The sequence below is a fragment of the Lagopus muta genome, chromosome 15 (assembly GCF_023343835.1).
Source record: "Lagopus muta isolate bLagMut1 chromosome 15, bLagMut1 primary, whole genome shotgun sequence".
Classification (NCBI taxonomy): Eukaryota; Metazoa; Chordata; class Aves; order Galliformes; family Phasianidae; genus Lagopus; species Lagopus muta.
In genome coordinates this window covers 9,256,215-9,273,022 of record NC_064447.1, presented here as the reverse complement: position 1 = coordinate 9,273,022, position 16,808 = coordinate 9,256,215, and the positions used below count along the sequence as shown (strand labels likewise).

The window sequence follows — 16,808 nt, the reverse complement described above, 5'->3', positions numbered from 1 at the left end:
TTATTGCTCCCAGAACTGATGGATTTAAGGTACTGAAGGACTTAGTTTGGACATTGTCCTTTAGTTACAAATGATCTAAATAGACCTTGGGCTCTGTGTTTCTGTGTCACTGCCCCTGACTGGATGCCCTTGAAGCACAGCTGCAGCATCTTTGCACTGTCAGAGTGGTGAGCCCCAGCAGCCTGCAGTTGTGAGAGCAACATTAGCTCCAGGGCTGCTGTATGGCCTGCTGAAATGACTTGAAAGAATGCTTAAAAAAACAAAAAGCCATCTACATCTACCCTGGCTCTAAGTTACTGATTAATAATATCCTTAGAATCAGAGAAAACCATTTTTACATCCTACCAAATGAGAATGGCTGGCCAGTTTTCTTTTTGACCACTTTTCTTTGGTGTCTCTGGAAGGTGTCAATTTGTAAAGGTTAACAGAAGACTGAAGGATGTAAGCATTACTGCAGGTGATCACCAGAACAATCCAAGTGGTTAGCAAAAGTACACCTGGTTTAAAGCTGTGTGCTGTAATGCCTTGCCAGGTGACCTGGATGCAAATAATTCACTGTGAGATTATGTGTGCTTGTCTCACTGTCTGTATTTCTACATGTGGATATTTCCTGAACTATTTATGAGTTCTGTGTAATTGCTTTTGTCTGCTGAATCTGAACGTCAGGTTTCACAAAGTGGCAGAGTGCATAGGAAGGTGGCAGTGGGAGATTTGCAGCTGTACCTTAATTCAGGGTGAAGGGATGCTGGCAGATGTGGAGCCACCTTGTGCCCGCTGCAGCTGCAAGTGAGTACTAGCTTAAAAATCCCATTCTCACTTAGTATTTCTCCTTTTCCCAGTTACTGCTATGTGGGGAAGAACGACTGCAGGAAGTAGAATGGATGAAAACACAAAGCAGCCACTTTGCTTTGCTCTTTCAGAACAGACATGGAGCTGGTTACTGCACGTAGCCCAGACTCAAACCTTGGCCAGGCCCTCTTCAGAGATAACCCTCACTGTTCCTGCAGACCTTGTGCTTAGGGCTGTCAAGAAGCAAAACTGTCAGACCTTAACCTGCCTCATTTAACAGCTTCTCTGGCAGCCCTTCCCTGCATCCTCCTTCAATCTTCATTAAAAATGAGCCAACAATGTAAAAGACAATTGTAATGGTTTTAATTAAAGGCTTTACATACTTCAGGTGTTGCTGATCAAGCAGTAGATTCACAGTGTTCATAAGGCAAAAACCTCCCTCTGCTCCCCCATCCCTTCCCCACTCATTTTGCAAGCAGTGGTTGTGCTCAATGCCCTTTTCCATGCGTAGTTCTGTAAGGCTGTTATGCTAAACCATAACATTGTTCTCTACAGCAAGAGAGAGGTGCCAAACTAAGTCCAATACGCTGAAGTGCTGAATCCATAAACTTTATACATCAGTGCAAAAGAAACACATTCTGTTTCTACTGAGAACATGCACATCTAGACAGAAGTGCACGATTAAGTACAGCTGAATGAGCTGCAGGTTAAACAACCAAGGATCCACGTTCTGCCTTCTCCAGTGACCAGGTTACTGAATAGCACAGTACTGAAGCTGTCAGAGGACTCTCCACCCAGAGCACCCCATGCAGCTCTCCCAGGTATTCGTTGTCACCATGGCATCAAGAATAGCTTAGATTTCACCTCTGAGCTGCACACAGCTGCTGCCAACATGAGCAAGTCCAGTGCTGGGCCAGGATCCCTCCAGGCATCCCAGTGCTGCTCACAGCAAAGCACCCAGGCGGTGCCCAATGACACTTGGCATCGCCTGCAGCTGCACCCTTAGGGCATCTCTGAAACAACAGCACTGAGGCAACTCGTGCAGCAGGGCTGATTCTCCCCCTCCTGGAGGGAAGTGTAAATTTTAACAACGTAACATTAAAAAAAAAAGAAGCAAAAAAGAAAACCTCAATCAAGTTTCTAGCAAGGGAAGGAATGCCACAAACCAGGTTCGGTGCTACGGATGCTATTCACAGTCCATGCATGAGAGGTTCTGAAGTTGTTTCTAATCCAGTGTCAGCGGCTTCGTATCAGCACAGTCAAAAAGACATCATACAGTGTATTATTCAGGGCCCATCTCCTCTATTTTCTCCACTGTTTGCATTTCAGCTGCACAAGCCGGGCCAAAGCTCAGCAACATCGCTCCGTGCATCACAGCACTGTGCACAACTGAGGTAAAGGCAGAAGGATGGGCTGCCCAGCAGCATCCTGCCCACACCACCACATGGGGTTAATGCAGCCAAGCACAGAGCCACCAGCACGCCCTGTCTGCCCTCTAAAAAGAAAAAGGCAACGCTACGTTTTGTGATGCAACGCCCCAGCAAAAAACTCCACGCTGTTCTCAGGTTTTAAATGAAAAGAATTAAAAAATGAAAAATAAAATAATATGATATTGGTTTTGCACAACAGCACTGATTTTGCACGTGCTGCAGGCTGCAAGCTGCAGGCAGTGGGAGTCCCATGCTGCCATCCCAGAGACACAGCAACGTCAATGCTTCATACAATAGTTTTCCTGTGTTCTACCTTGGGAAAAAGAAATGTAATGGACACAGAGTGGTGCAGTTCCTGGGTCCCTGCCCTGTCCCAGACGACACCTGAGTGGGGTCATCCGTGTGCAGAGCTCCTTGCTGCACTGTGGGTTTTGGGCAGCAGAGCCCAGATGGTGCCTCTGCTCCATGGGCCCCTGTGTGGTGGGGTGGTGCAGCCTCACTTCTTCTCCAGGAAAGGGGCGAAGAGCCCCCAGTCGAAGGCAAGCATGGCCTGGGGATGGGGCCGCTCCTTGGGCTTCTTGAAGTTGTCCTTCTCAGTCCGTAGAGCCCGCAGCACTTCCACAGGCTCCTTCCTGCCTGTGAACTTCTGGACAGCCTCCTCCCTGCAGGGGCAATGGCTGCACTGGGACCAGGGTGCGACAGAGACAGATGGGGACAGGGCTCAGCCGCAGGAGTGAGAGACACTGGAAGGACACTGGGTTAACCTCCCTTCCATCTAGGTTTGGTTTCCCATTGGAAAAGCCACTGGGAGAAGCGGGGGGATGCAAGAATGGGGAGCGGACTGGGGGCAAAAGCAACAGCGTGGGGACAGAGCTGCTCCATCCCATCCCACCCAGTTCAGGACCAACCCACAAGCATGCCCCCTGCACTGATGCTACTTACGTGACCCTGAGGAAGGGGTTGTAGAGGAACTCCTCCTGCAGCGTGGAGGGCACCGTGGGCAGATCCTCATCATCCCGCTGCTGTGAGGAACCAGAGATGTTCAAACCCTGCCGGCATCTGGCAGCCCCTCACCAACCCACAGGGCACAGCTGCTTACTCTGGCCCACGCAAGCTTCTTCTTCACTGCTTCATTCTCTGGTTCCACTTTCAGAGCAAACTTCAGGTTCCGGACGGTGCATTCATGGCCACAGAACACCTTCTGCAAGGGCAGCATAGAGAACCCAGTGTTATAAGTGCTCCCAAACTCACCGTGCCCCACGTGTCTCCATCATTATTCTGGGGCCTCTCGAAGGTGAGGCTGAGTTTTGAGGAGGGGGGGAGGCGGGGGAGGAAGGGCACTCACCGTCTCCTTGGGCAGATTCCCCAGCACCTGGGTGAAGTTGGCATACATCTGCTCCGCTGTCCCCTCCAGGAACCGCCCGCAGCCCCCCACAAACAGTGTGTCACCTGCAGGGATAGGGTGAGGAATTGTCCCCAAAGCCAGGGGGTACAAAGGGTTCACCCCGCAGGATCGGCGGGTGCCCATCAAGAGTTACCTGAGAACAGCGCAGGTGCATCTGGGGACCCATCCTCCCACATGAAGTAGCACATGTGGCCCGAAGTGTGGCAAGGAGTGAAGAGGCACCGCACACGGATGGCCCCGAACTGCAGGGATGGAGGTAAGTGCTGGGCACGAGATGGGCTCAGAACCGCCCCCCCCCCCCCCCCCCCAGTGCTCCACACACCGTCAGCTCCTCGTCGGGGGCCACGCGGTGCGTTAGGGCCCCGATGCGCTCATCTGCACCGTACACCCGCAGCCCCGGGCACAGCCTGACCAGCTCCTCGTTGCCCCGCGCGTGGTCCCTATGGTGGCAGAGGGGCAATGGGCACCGGGTACCCCCCACAACGGGGCACTGCCCGCGCCCTCCCAGCGTCGGCGCTTACCAGTGGTGATGCGTGCTGAGGACGGCGCGGAGAACAACATCCTCCTTCCGGACGATCTCCAACAGCTGAAAGGGACAAAAGCGGGGCGTGAAGGGAGGAGGTGACAGCGCAGCGCCGGGTCCGCCGCACGGCACGCAGAGGGCAGCGGGGTCAGGGAGAGAAAAACCTCAGCGCGGCCGGGACGAAGGAAGGCGCTGCGCCCGAGCGCTCGGGGCGGGGCAGGAGGGGCCGATGGCTATTTATGGCCGATGGCACTTTACGGCCGCCGTTCCCACAGCTCGCCGCCTCCATCCCTCAAAGCCCCGAGAGGAAGGAAACGGCCGAGCGAGAGCGAGGAACGCGCGAACAGAAGCGATACCGCCGGCCGGCATAGCGCGCAGCTCCGGCGCCTCTCACCCGTTTGGGAACGGCTGCGTCCACCGCGACCGCATCCCGGGTGCTCTCCTCGATCACCAGGTACATGTAGTTGTCCTCCAGCACCGAGATCACCTTCACCTTCATGTTCCGCACAGCCCGCGGCTCCACCGCCGCGCACCCACGCGGGGCAGGACGCGCGGAACGCCGCCCCCACCTGCGGGCAGCGCCGCCCGGCGCAGTGCGGGCAGCGGGGCGGAGCTCGGAGCTTCCTCCTCCTCCCCCCCGTTCTTTCGCTCCCTCCCTTCTTCCCACTGTCATTCTCTCTTCTTTTTGTTCCCTCCTTCCATCGCTTCATCCTTCCCTCTTTTCTTCAGCCCCGCTATTTCCTCCTTTTCCTTTCCTTCTTCCCTCCCCTCCTTTTCCTTCTTCCTCCCATTCCCTCCCCTTCTTCTCTCCGCTCCCCCAGCGCAGGGGTTGCAGTGCAGTAGGTGCGGTTCCCCCCCCGTGGACCCCCAGGGCTGAGGCAGTAATTGAATAAAGCCTCACGTGTTCCCAAATGTGCCACACTGGGATTTAGAAGAAAGCTGCTTTAAGTTGGCTGACTTGAATCGCTGGTACAAAGAAATAAGAGCAGAAGCTGGAGATGAACCTTTTCCAGACTGCCACACTGTTCACAGCTGTGTTTATTTCCTCAGCCACCAGTACAGTCATGCTTAGTTGTAGCAGCACAGAATTTAAGAAGTCAGTAACATTTTAGGTACCTTTTTTTTTTTCTTCCTGAAATACATTTAAAAATCATCATTTTTTTTTAAACAAATAAAGAAGTGGTGCTCCACCAAACCCTGCTCACACACTGCCACTTTAGACCCGGGTCACAGCGCGGAATGCAGGTGGTAATGAGCTCAGTACAGCACTGCAGGTTAAGCATTAACCACAGCAGCACGCTGCAGCTGCTCCCACAGGAACCTCCCAGCAGACAAATCCCTCCTTCCTTTCTGTGTACGGCTACAAGTAAAGTGCAGCTCACCCTCAGGAGCACGCAAGCAGGCTTCAGCTAACAGAGAAAGGGCAGAAGCAACAGTGCAATCTCTGCATGGAAAAGTTACCGCAGCTTTACGCCACTGGGAAGAGGTTTAACGCAGCCAGAAGCAGCACTTTGAATAAGCAGCAGCATGGAAGGAAAGTTTAAATTTCAGTCGGCAGTTACTGCATTTTATTCCTGTTTTAAATGGTCGCTTCAAACAGCCCCAGTGCCAGTCTGCATTGCCATCAGGTGCCCACAGCAACAGCAGGGATTTGTTCCTAGGTCTCAAGGTCCGTGCCACCCCCACTCCAGCCCTGAGCTGCATACCAACACCTGTAAAATGAGCTGCATGTGACACGTGTGACAGCTTGAGAGCCAGCAGAGGGATAAATATTCTTCATCATAATATAAATATGCTGTAGAATATCTCAACAAGGGCAAAGTGCTTTTTTTTTTTCTTAATTAAAACAAACTAGAAACCTAAATAGGACTGTCTGAACCACGACAGATTTCTGAAACATCTGAACAGTCTAAGTTACTATTAGATGACCATAAAGTGACACAGGCAGAGTGCTCAGTCCTTCGGGACACGGAAGTTGTCCTTCTCTTTCCTGATGGCCCCCATGGTGCGGATGGGGTCGGTCTCCCCAGCGTGCTCCTGAACTGTCTTCTCCCTGCCAGGAGAGAACACCCAGAATGGTAAATGCAAAGCCTGCAAGATAAAATCTTGGCCATGAAGTCACTGCTACCACATTTTGCCTGCATCATGGGGATAAGCTTCATTTAAGACCAAAGACTCAGGACTTTGGCGTGAGCTTATCAGCTCCTGCACCTTGAGTGGCATCATACCACACCCATCTACCAAGTCCCGTGTGATGAAGGAATATTATCACACAGCAAGGTTTGTTCTAACTGCTGGGTCAGAGATGCTCACCACAACTCCCCACGTTTCACAGCACCAAGCCTCTGCCAGGACAAGTGTTTTACCCAACTTCCTTTAGAATGCAAGAGTTTTAAGGAGGGTCTTGAGAGCATCAGAATGTGTGAATCAGGAGAGTAACTCATACTTAGGCTCTTTCTCCTCACCTTCCCCACATCCCCCCCTCCAAACAAGACTCAGAAGGGCCATTCCCACACGTCCATACCTCACTCGCATGAAGGGGTTGTACGTAAACTCTTCTGCAATGGTGGAGGGTATGGTTGGCTCTCCACTGTCATATTTGGCCTAGAACAAGGAAAACAGTTCTGCCTGATGAGGAATGTTTTGGAGAACAAGAAGTGTCCTATGTATGAGCTACATTCCATCTAACTGCCTGATCTGCTCTTCAGCGACACCATTGGACAGTCATGATCAAGGCACTGAGAAACCTGGGTCACAGGTCCTGGGACAAAGCTGATCCTCTTAGAGGGGGAGAAATTCAGCCTCAGCCTGTAATGGTACCAAGACATTCCCAAGAAGGGTCACATCTCCACAAAAAGCAAACTGTGCTTGCTATGCTGCTCACACCACCCTGTTCTCCAGCACATTGTTCCCCCGATCGCACAACTGTACTGTCACCTCTCATCTCAACTCCTTCTCCTCAGCTTCTCTTTTTTCTCCACATTGTCCACTTTTTTCTACCTCCTCAGAGAGGCTCCAGCAGCACCCAGCAGGTTGAGGGAAAGGATGAACATACTCACCTTGGCCCAAGCAAGCTTTTCCTGGATGCTGACATTGTTGGGTTCAACGTGTCGAGCAAATTTGAGGTTGTTGATAGTGTATTCATGACCACAGTAAACTCTCTAGGAAGAAAAAGTCCCTCATGGTATGAAGGTAGACTGGGTTCCATCAGTGTTATCATACACAGCAGGAACAGAACCATCCTGCCAGAACACACCAGATGCAGGCAAAATGCCAGGAGCTATGTGCCATCTTATAGGTAAGCCTCATGAAAGAACCCAGGTGTCCCATCTCTGTCCCAGCCTTTATTTCAATAAGCACTCTCTGCTCTTCCCCCGTAAAACACAAATGTATTTGGAGTACGTATTTCATTCTCAAAGGAATCCAGCCACTCAGCATCAAAGGCAGTAAGCATGCATTCCTTCAGTGCATGAGAGATGTTCCCATCGAACAACAGCATTATGATTATGATTATGGAAGGCAGTTTTCTTGAGGCCTGCAGTAGCTTCTGACAGGTTAACTTACTAGCACAAAAGTTTCGTACCGTTTCAGGATCTAAGCTGCCCAAGATCTCAATCAGTGCTCTGTACATTTCCTCAGGGGTTCCCTCGAAGAATTTCCCACAGCCAGCCACGAACAGCGTGTCACCTGCAAGCAAGGTGTGACATGGCATCAGGGCCAGACAGCGTTCACAGCCACACTGTGGAAGTCAGGCTAGCTGCACTGGTAATAAGGAATGAATGCCCATCCAGAGCCAGGAGCACACAGGCAGAGGGGGAGCTTATTTCTCTGCAACACAGACTGCCAGTGATGTAACCTCCCAACTCCTCACCTGTAAAAACTGCAGGTGGCTCGGAGCTATTTGGCTTAGTCACATAATAACAGATGTGTCCAGAAGTGTGACACGGCGTACAGAGGCATTTCACATTAAGAGATCCCACCTGAGAAGAAGGCAGAAGACTAGAGCTTAGGCTACTGTCTGGTAGCATTTGTACCATTAGAAAAGAATTGCAACTTATTACAATGGCCTGGCAGTCCTACAGGCAAATTCTCATGCAGCTGGCCAGTAAACATCAGCTCTTTTCTTTGGAGAGTCCAGCACAAGAATTTTATGGTAGGGACTTGGAAGGGTGCTGTTTCCTCTAACAGGTGTTGTTATAAAGAGAACTGCCAGATTCCTTCATTTGCATGCAGAGTGACTCAGCGTCTGGTCGGCAGCAACAGCAAATAGATCCAGGGCAACACAAAATCCTAAACAAAGTTAATCAAGCGTAAAAAGCTCCAAACAAAAATGAAGCTGAGGGGCAGAAGTGGAAGAAGCTCAGGAAAATGGAGGAATTACACACATTCACAAGGATCATTCCCTGACAGCCTTAATTTGCAAATCTTCCCATGTTTTTCTGCACTCCCTTCTTTGCTGCTGACCAGCCTTAGAGAGGCTGATGCACCACAGGACCCGCAGTGCCACTCACACCAGCCTGCACATGTCACAGCAGTTTATGCAACCTGCCAGCTCATCTACAAACAAACAGCGACATTTCAGCAAGCTCTGCCACTGTAGCTCTGGAAAAGCAATGCAGGCAGCTCGCCCTGCTGGCCCACTTTCTCTTCAGCCTGTATTTCAGCCTTCATTCAGAGAAGACCGCTTGCAATTCTTCAGTGCTAACCAGGCTGTAAGCAGAACACAAGCCCTGTGCTTTCATGCTGTGGCTCTCACTACCCTGCTTAAGGTAGCTATCCAAGGAGAGACAGACACCCAGCATGTCCTTGGCAGTACAGGTGTCTGAGCAATACCAATGCTACCATCAACAAACTACCACCAGCTAGAAGGAGACAGAGGGGTTATGGTACATAGAGCTAGAAAAGAGGGAAAGATATAGTTAAATCACCAACCACCTTTGAGAGACATTAAAAAGAAAAAATAAAAAAGCTGTGACACAAATGGAAGATGTCCCCAGCCAAATCCAGAAGCTCACTCCCTTTACCTTGAGTGATGTAAGGTGAGACACTTTCTGTGTCAATGCTCCAACTCTGCTGTCTCCCCCATACACACGCAATCCTGTCTCCAGCTTTACAAGCTTCTCATTTCCTCCAGCATGATCCCTGGAAGGTCAGAAAAATGGATTTTGGAAAGGATGAAGACAAACTGATTGCAACTGCAATGGTAGTGTCCAGATGATCATCAGTCTCCCAGTATGCAGACATCTAGCACTGTACTCAGAGGGCATGCTACATCAGCACTAGTACAGATAGATTCTTTAAGTGCCAGTTAGTAAGTACTGGTGGCTGCAGAGCAGCAAGCTCACGAGAGATTTCAGCATAGGACCTTGGTCACCATCTCTTCTGCAGCTCCCCTCAATTTCACACCTAGTTGGGAAATATCAAATTTAGAGTATCACAGCCGAATGCCCATTAACCACAACACTGAGAGAGCAGGCTAATTGGGATAGATGCAGTTCAGGTACTCAGGTTCAACACTGCAAAACTGCTAAAGCTTTATGTCTCTGTCAGAGTTAATGTGCAAACCTGCTAATGCTCCTGCAACTGTTGACTATGCTTTAGAGGCATGTCCTAGCAACTCACTGCAAGTGTGCTGCCTTCTGCACTCCACACATACACTTATTTCACTGACCAGCTGCAATAAGTCATCATTTTAAAGCCTAAATGCATTAACACAGAGAACTTGCAGCCTACAGAATGCACCTGGTCACAGGAAGAATTGCTCTTAAGAAAGTCTGGCTTGATCCCAAGCTTTCCCATCTTTGCTGTGCACTCAGCTACTTCATGCTGATTTCTCTGCACTTCACTCTCTGGTGAGCTTTGGCACAAAAAAGGAGCAGACCATGCTTTCTCAGAGCTATTCAGTGGCTGCAGACAAACAGCAGTTGGCATAGCTTAAGCATGCCCAGTCAAGCACATGGATATGCTCTAAGATCTTGATATGAGCAACTTCAAAGCAGCCCTGTGTGTTCACTCATGGACCCATACACACTGCACAGATATGCCAATACAGCAGATAGTTACCAGTGATGGTGTGTGGTCAGGACACTGGTCAGCTTCACGCCATGCTTTTTGACTGCATCCAAAACCTGCAGATGCAGAGCACATCAAGAACATGACAACTCACATGGACTCCCTTAAACAACACTTAAACAACCTGCTGCCTGCTCTGTATGCAACTGCTATGAGGTTTAAGAGCCACACCTCCATGCAAACGTCCTGCTGACTATGCAGAGAACTCATCCCTCATCTTGCAGTCATTACACCTCAGGACACAAGCTCTCTGATCCAGTTGGGCTGTGACTAAACTCTCATCCCTATTTCCTCTTTTCTGCACACAAACAAACTAAAAGGGAAAACAAAATCAGGTCAGTAACTCCTGAAGGCAGGGAGAAGGTGTTTGAGCTCAGAAGTTCAGCACCTGTGAAGCCTTGTCAGTACACAGGAGATGCTAATATTTCCTGACTTTCCTCCAAGCCTGAGTCACCCTGTGACTAATTCTCTTGTGTACGTGGCAGCATGGAAGTATTCTAGCAGCACCCACTCCCAGGACAGCAGGCAGCGTTACCTTCTGGGGCTGCACAGGGTCCACTATTGCAGCCTCCTTCGTTTCCTCATCAATGAGGAGGTACATGTAGTTGTCAGTGAGCGCTGGAAGTATCTCCACCTTCATGTTGGCTTGTGTGACCGTCTTTGACTTCCTCTGCTCGTGCTCTGTGTGCAGGAAGACAGCTCGTACCTGCGCTGGACCTGGAGACCAAAAGCAAAATTCAGGTCATGGTGCTCTGCAGCTTCACAGAGAGGGATGGAACACCGCCAGCAGGTGTGTGGACATGCAGGCAAAGTGCTGTACCTTGATCAGGGAGAAGATTTCAAGGGGCAGGAAAACAGAACAGAGAGAGAGCAGTTGGACAAAGGTCAGCCTGGGACAGTGACTTTGCAAAAAAGAAAAAAAGAAAAAAAAGCACAAAATGTCACAACCAAAAGGAATTAAAAAAAAAAAAAAAAAAAAGAGGAGAAATACAAACATTGCTAGAACAGAAGCGTCTGGTTCATTAATTGGGGAAATCACAGCTTACACAGTGCTGTGGAGATTAGATGGGCTCTCTGCACAGCCAGCCAGATAGCAGGCGTGCACTGCAGGGAGCTTCCTCGTGATGGGCTGCCTTGATGCAACAGCAGTGCTTCCCTATTTGCTTTTGGTTAAATGTTTAATAGAATCCAAGGAGCAAATCTGATTTCAGATGCAAATAACTTGGACTCCCCTTTTCCCCCCACTTTTCCTCATAGATACAAAGTTCTTAAAGAAACAATGCAGTCACAAGAAGCTCTGCCATAAAGAAAAGAAGGGAACAAAGAGGATGATGCCTTTGATGGCTGGGGACCACACAGCCCTGGGTCCATGCTCATACAGAAGAAGAGGCAGCAGTCCATGACAGAAGTCAGTTTACACCCACAGCACAGCACTGAAGGTGCCTGCACTGGTTTGGCTCAGCTCCTGTCTCAGTTTGCACTGCTGACCCTAAGGCTCCAACACTTGGTGCTCAGGGAGAGGTCACCACACTGCTAATCAGCCTGGCCCACTCTCCAAGCAGTCTCTGCTCACCTCTGATAAGAGAAAAGGGGCCTGGCAGGGTGACCCAGCCAACACAGTGAGCCCAGAGCTCTGCAGGGACACAACCACAGTGCTGCAAAGCTGAGAGCACAGCTGGGAGCCGCACGTGCAGCAGATGCATCAAGGCCCCTCTGATCCTGCCCAGGACATCCTCCCCTCCTGCACCCACCAGATGACTTGTTTTGTGGGAAGGTAAAATGAAATGCAGCGCTGAAAGGAATCCTTAAGCACAACAGCATAAGCATGCACTGGGGGTCAGACACAGTGGGCACGTAGTGCTGAAGGAAGCATCCATACCTGCCAAACGTTCCTTTGGAGAAGTGTACTTCCAAAAATAATAATTAAAAAAAGACAAAAAAAAAAAACAAACCCTTACTATTGCTTGGTAGGAAAAGAACCCAAACAATTGCTCCTCAGCTTCTCCCTAACTGAAAGCACTTTTGCTTTGGACCAGTTGCCTGTTTGTGTACCAGATGCAAATTGGAAAAGGAAAATTAAAACACAAGAAAGCAGAAACTTAACTTCGAGTTGAAGGAATTACTCACATACTTCAAATGCCTTCTTCCTATGAACCATTTCTAACCTTGGCCACAATCCTGAAGTCTCTCAGCATGTTTAACTCACAATTCTGGCATAACAAACAAACAAACTACACCACAGAAGGAAATGGTTTTCTAAAATGCGATTTCAAGAGAAGAATGAGAAAGCATCCGTGCAACATGAAACCTATTCTCAAGTCCCATCTGCAGCTGAGCTGCACCCTTCAGTCTGATCCAAAGCTCTCACGCACACCCAGCGCTGCTCTTATAAGCAGCTCACACCCAGTTCTGCTCATGTCAGCTCCCCAGCAGCGCACAAGCCCTGCACCTAACACAGACAGCAAGTCAAGATCACATGCCCGTCCAAAACTATAAGGTCCACTGGCTCCATTTCCAGTCAGTTTTGCTCCATGTCCCCAGCAGTGCCCTTTGGATCGCATAGCTCTGTTCAGGATGGGTTGCCAGCACAGCCTGACTCTTGGAGGGGCAGAGATTGCAGATGGGCAATGTTAATGCTATCACAGCAATGCATGCACGCAGGAGGCTGAAGGCAGGGAGGCAGCAGGTAGCTAAGCAATAGGTTCCTCCAGAAAAATGGTTGCCTTGTGCATTTTGTTCACAGTATTTTGTTTTACTGTTTTACTACAAAAAAAGGAATGGAAAATTCCTGTTCCAAATGAGGCAGTCACACACACTGACTGCATACCCATTCCTAGGTGTTTATCTCTGCACTGCCCCACAAGTAGAAACACCACGTTTGCTTTCTATACACCCTGCACGTAGATGTGTTTGGACACCACGTGAGCTGCACCCTATGGAACTCCTGCTTGCTGCCCCTCAGGCAGCCTGCAGCACCCAGCCAGGTTCAGTGCAACGCATGCAGGGTGTGCATCCGCCTACAGCAACTCTGAGCTGCCTGCTCCTCACGTCAGCACACTCAGGGACAAGGTAGCAGAGGGGCTTCAAGGCTGACAGCGGCTGCAGTGAATTCTGGCTCATTAAGGCCACGTTTTACATACAGAGGCACTGCTAGGCTGAGCTCTGATTCAAAGAGACACTTTCAGAATTCAGGCCCAGATGTAAATGCACAGCCTAGAATTTTTTTTTCCACTTTTTTTTTTTTTTTTCCTTACATTACTAATTCAATTTCCCATCTAACCCAGTTAAAATTCGACACCTTATCCCTCAACCCCCAATCCTCCAGAGCAACCAGCAGCACTCGGGCGGCCCAGCAACCCTCCAGGATCCTCCCACATCACTTACCAGCGCAAAAAAACTAACCCCACCACCACCACCAACAGCGCGAGGCTGCAGCTAAGCAGACACTGACCTACTTGGGGCTGTGAGTCAGCTTAAAACGGCGCACCCCTGAGCAGCGAAAGAAGAGAAACCATCAGCAAACTGCGCAGCTTTGCTAGGAGGAGCGCCGCCAGCCCCCCGGCCGCCCACACCGAATCCCCGCAGCCCCTCCGCGTTCCCGTAGGAGCAGGTGGGCGCCGGGCGAGGCGCTCCGCCCGCCCCACGTACCGGCTCGGAGCAGGGCCCCGGCTCCCAGCGCAGCCAGGGCGGTGCCGAGGCTCCGCCAGCCCCCGCCAACCATGGTGCGCTCGGCAGCGGCGCGCCCCGCCCGGCCCCGGTTACCTTCGCTCCCCGCCCAGCGGCAGGGTCCGGGGAGGGGGGGAGGCGGGCGACCCCGCTCGGCCCCGGCCCGGAGTGCAGCGGGGGCGGTGCTGAGCTGCCGCCCGCCCCCTGTCCGCCCAGGCCTCGCTTATTATTATTGGTTTTTTTAATTAATTAATTTGTTGGGGTTTTTTTGCAACCAAGCGATTCGCTAACCCGGCTCAAAGGGGCTGGGTAAGGAGGCTCACGCCTGTGCTGGGGGAGGGAGCGAAAGGCAGCAGGAAGGAAGAAAGGACGGAAGGAAGGATAGCGGGTCCGGAGGAGGAGCGCGGAGCTCGGCGGGGTTTGTGCCTCCGGTACGGCAAGGGCGGCCCAAGGGCACCCGGAGAAGGAGAGCGGTGGGGCTGATGGCTTCCTCCAGGCCCCTGGCACGCTTCTGGGAGTGGGGCAAGAATATCGTCTGCGTGGGGCGCAACTACGCCGAGCACGCCAAGGAGTTGGGGAATGCGCTGCCCGCCGAGCCCCTCTTCTTCCTCAAGCCCTCTTCGGCTTACCTGCGGGAAGGCTCGCCCATCCTGCGGCCCTACTACTGCACCGACCTGCACCACGAAGTGGAGCTGGGGGTGGTGATCGGGAAGAGAACCCGGGCCGTGTCCCAGGAGGCTGCTATGGAGCACGTGGCAGGCTATGCCCTGTGCCTGGACATGACCGCTAGGGACGCGCAGAAAGAGTGCAAAAAGAAGGGTTTGCCCTGGACCTTGGCCAAGGCCTTCAGCACATCGTGCCCGGTCAGTGAATTTGTGCCCAAGGAGAAGATCCCAGACCCTCACAAGCTAAAGATCTGGCTCAAGGTGAATGGACAGTTGAGGCAGGAGGGAGAGACCTCCTCTATGATCTTCTCTATCCCGCACCTGATCAGCTACATCAGTGAAATCATCACCCTGGAAGAAGGAGATTTGATTCTGACAGGATCTCCCAGCGGAGTCGGGTCTGTAGAAGAAAATGATGAGATAGAGGCAGGGATAGGTGACATCCTGTCCATGCGGTTCAAGGTGGCCCAGCAAACACGCCGGTCCTAACCAGCAGCTGGGCTGGGACCTGTATCTGCAGAGGAAGAGCCTTTTGGGGAGCACTGCGTGAACAAAGAGATGCACTGCACCCACTGTCCTGTGTGTTAAATTTACATGGCCTGAGCATCTCCTGGACTCCTGGTTATCAAAGCTGTGCTGTAGCTCATGAAGACCTGTGGCTAAAACAACCCCCATTTCCACGTTGGCCTCCAGAGAGGCTGTAAAGCTGAGGTTAGTCCAAGAGTCCAACCCAGCCTGGAGCAGCTGGTTGGTACCTAAACTGTACCTTGGAACTTTGTATTCAGCTGTGCTGGGGAAATAAGAACAGTAGGAAATACAGCAGCAGGACTATCGCTGTGTGCTCTTCTGTTCTGTTCACGCTTTGAGCTTTGCCAATGTCCTGTCTCAAAATAAACATAAGAACTGAAGTATTAAAATGGTGATGTACAGAAAGTGATCTGTGGTCTTGGTAAGGCCTGCAGCTGTCCAGCTTCTGTGTCCCAGCCACACTTGGATTCCTTGCACGGGTGCAATAAAGTGGCAGGAATGCACTTTATAAAGTGGAAAAATAAAAGTTTAACCTGAGGACTGGAATCCACTCAGGGTGTGCAGCTATGTGCTCTGGTGACTGTTGGTGTGGGGTCTTTCCAGCTTGGGGTGCTGCAGGGGCTCTCATGGGTCATCAGGCAGCAGTGAGAGGTGCTCACTCCTGGCTGCGGCGGCCAGCATTGGCTCCTTGTCTTCACTGGGAGCTGCAGTAGGAAAGAACTGCAATGAGACACAAGAAAGCCTGTGAGAAAGGAGTCTGGAAAATGCTGCGTATGTTTTTATCATTACAGACTAAAACCGTAGATATTTGGTGCTTTTAACTGTAATTTTTACAGTAGGCCACCATTTTGAAAGTTGTACAACAGATTCACATGTTGGGAGGGGCTCATTTCAGTGGCTTTATTTCCAAGATATAGGGTTATATTTTGCAAGTACATGAGCTTCGAGGCAGTGTGCTTAAAGAAGGATGTAGCTGCTTTTCACATTTCTTTGGAAGATATCCTAAGGCACAACAGTTGTGCATGCCCCCACAACACCACCTCCACCAGGCACTAATCCTGCCAACATGTACACTGCAGATTGCTGCCTTTTAGCTTCAGTGAGTGGCTTAAAAGCACATGTAAAAGGTCTCTGTTTGATAATTATAAATACTATGGCCTAAGGAACTGAGGCCAGCTGAAACACAACATTTAGCCATGACATCTGAATAGAGCAAGCCCCTGGCTTTTAGAAGTCAAAGTGCCCCTTGTATGCTTTGAAAGTGAGAACTGTTGGAAATCAACTAATATAGAAATAGATTAACAAACAAACCAACCCCTGGAGAATGGGAAAATGTACACACCTGGGTTCTTTATGTTCAGCCAAGAACATCTATGCTGGAGACGAATCTTGTCATGTCTGCCACCTACAGTCTTAGCCTGAGTATCTGATTGTCAGACGTCCCTGCTGATTACTTTATTCTAAGAAAACTTAGTCTGCCCTGGAGAAAAGAGACTTGCAAAAATCTTTGCTATTTCCCTTGCATGCCTCTGCAGTTGCCAAAAGCTTTGTGTTTGGACTCACCAACATACACTACAAACGCATCAGTATTTGAAAGTGGGCCTTTATTTACTTCAGTAACACAGAAGTAGCACAGCAGTCAAAAAATAAAGTTCAAGAGATCTGTCTGGTACTAATTGTCATTTCTGATTTTTCAAAACTTTCCCATAGTTCCCAAACTGAGTGAACAA

At 50.4% G+C, this 16,808-nt stretch overlaps 3 protein-coding genes across 12 annotated transcripts; 1 reads left to right on the top strand and 2 right to left on the bottom strand.

The window, feature by feature from the left end:
* Positions 1–1,149: 1,149 nt before the first annotated feature.
* LOC125700606 (hydroxyacylglutathione hydrolase-like protein) lies at positions 1,150–5,050 on the bottom strand. Of its 3 annotated transcripts, none has more exons than XM_048961523.1 (8): positions 4,542–5,050; positions 4,146–4,210; positions 3,947–4,064; positions 3,758–3,866; positions 3,565–3,668; positions 3,319–3,420; positions 3,162–3,241; positions 1,150–2,881 (listed from the first exon to the last, which is right to left on the bottom strand). In XM_048961523.1, the coding sequence occupies exons 1-8, from the start codon at positions 4,818–4,820 to the stop codon at positions 2,716–2,718; spliced, it is 1,023 nt and encodes a 340-aa protein (XP_048817480.1). In that variant the 5' UTR covers positions 4,821–5,050; the 3' UTR covers positions 1,150–2,715. The 3 variants fall into 3 exon arrangements, with proteins under 3 accessions (XP_048817480.1, XP_048817481.1, XP_048817482.1); XM_048961524.1 differs by having other exon boundaries at positions 2,716–2,881; positions 3,162–3,238; XM_048961525.1 differs by having other exon boundaries at positions 2,859–2,962.
* Positions 5,051–5,167: 117 nt separating this feature from the next.
* On the bottom strand, positions 5,168–14,092 carry HAGH (hydroxyacylglutathione hydrolase). Of its 8 annotated transcripts, none has more exons than XM_048961534.1 (10): positions 13,982–14,055; positions 12,099–12,126; positions 10,755–10,936; positions 10,211–10,275; positions 9,172–9,289; positions 8,019–8,127; positions 7,731–7,834; positions 7,207–7,308; positions 6,672–6,751; positions 5,168–6,200 (listed from the first exon to the last, which is right to left on the bottom strand). In XM_048961534.1, exons 3-10 carry the CDS (start codon positions 10,857–10,859, stop codon positions 6,101–6,103), a joined length of 783 nt encoding a protein of 260 aa, XP_048817491.1. In that variant the 5' UTR covers positions 10,860–10,936; positions 12,099–12,126; positions 13,982–14,055; the 3' UTR covers positions 5,168–6,100. The 8 variants fall into 8 exon arrangements, with proteins under 8 accessions (XP_048817491.1, XP_048817487.1, XP_048817485.1 ...); XM_048961530.1 differs by lacking the exon at positions 12,099–12,126 and adding an exon at positions 13,671–13,708 and having other exon boundaries at positions 13,982–13,999; XM_048961528.1 differs by lacking the exons at positions 12,099–12,126; positions 13,982–14,055 and adding exons at positions 13,671–13,708; positions 13,868–13,949.
* A 115-nt stretch (positions 14,093–14,207) lies between these two features.
* On the top strand, positions 14,208–15,624 carry FAHD1 (fumarylacetoacetate hydrolase domain containing 1). The gene has a single exon (XM_048961535.1). The coding sequence runs from the start codon at positions 14,368–14,370 to the stop codon at positions 15,037–15,039; it is 672 nt and encodes a 223-aa protein (XP_048817492.1). The 5' UTR covers positions 14,208–14,367; the 3' UTR covers positions 15,040–15,624.
* The last annotated feature ends 1,184 nt before the right edge of the window (positions 15,625–16,808 follow it).

Coding starts and splice junctions, on each gene's coding strand:
- LOC125700606 (XM_048961523.1), bottom strand. CDS start 4,820: ATGACAGTGGGAAGAAGGGAGGGAGCGAAAGAACGGGGGGGAGGAGGA. Junction 4,211..4,541: donor ACGCAGCCGTTCCCAAACGG/GTGAGAGGCGCC, acceptor TGTCCCTTTCAG/CTGTTGGAGATCGTCCGGAA. Junction 3,242..3,318: donor AGAAGCTTGCGTGGGCCAGA/GTAAGCAGCTGT, acceptor GGTTCCTCACAG/CAGCGGGATGATGAGGATCT.
- FAHD1 (XM_048961535.1), top strand. CDS start 14,368: ATGGCTTCCTCCAGGCCCCTGGCACGCTTCTGGGAGTGGGGCAAGAAT.
- HAGH (XM_048961526.1), bottom strand. CDS start 13,940: ATGGTTGGCGGGGGCTGGCGGAGCCTCGGCACCGCCCTGGCTGCGCTG. Junction 7,835..8,018: donor GCCACCTGCAGTTTTTACAG/GTGAGGAGTTGG, acceptor CCTTGCTTGCAG/GTGACACGCTGTTCGTGGCT. Junction 6,752..7,206: donor AAAAGCTTGCTTGGGCCAAG/GTGAGTATGTTC, acceptor TCCTTGTTCTAG/GCCAAATATGACAGTGGAGA.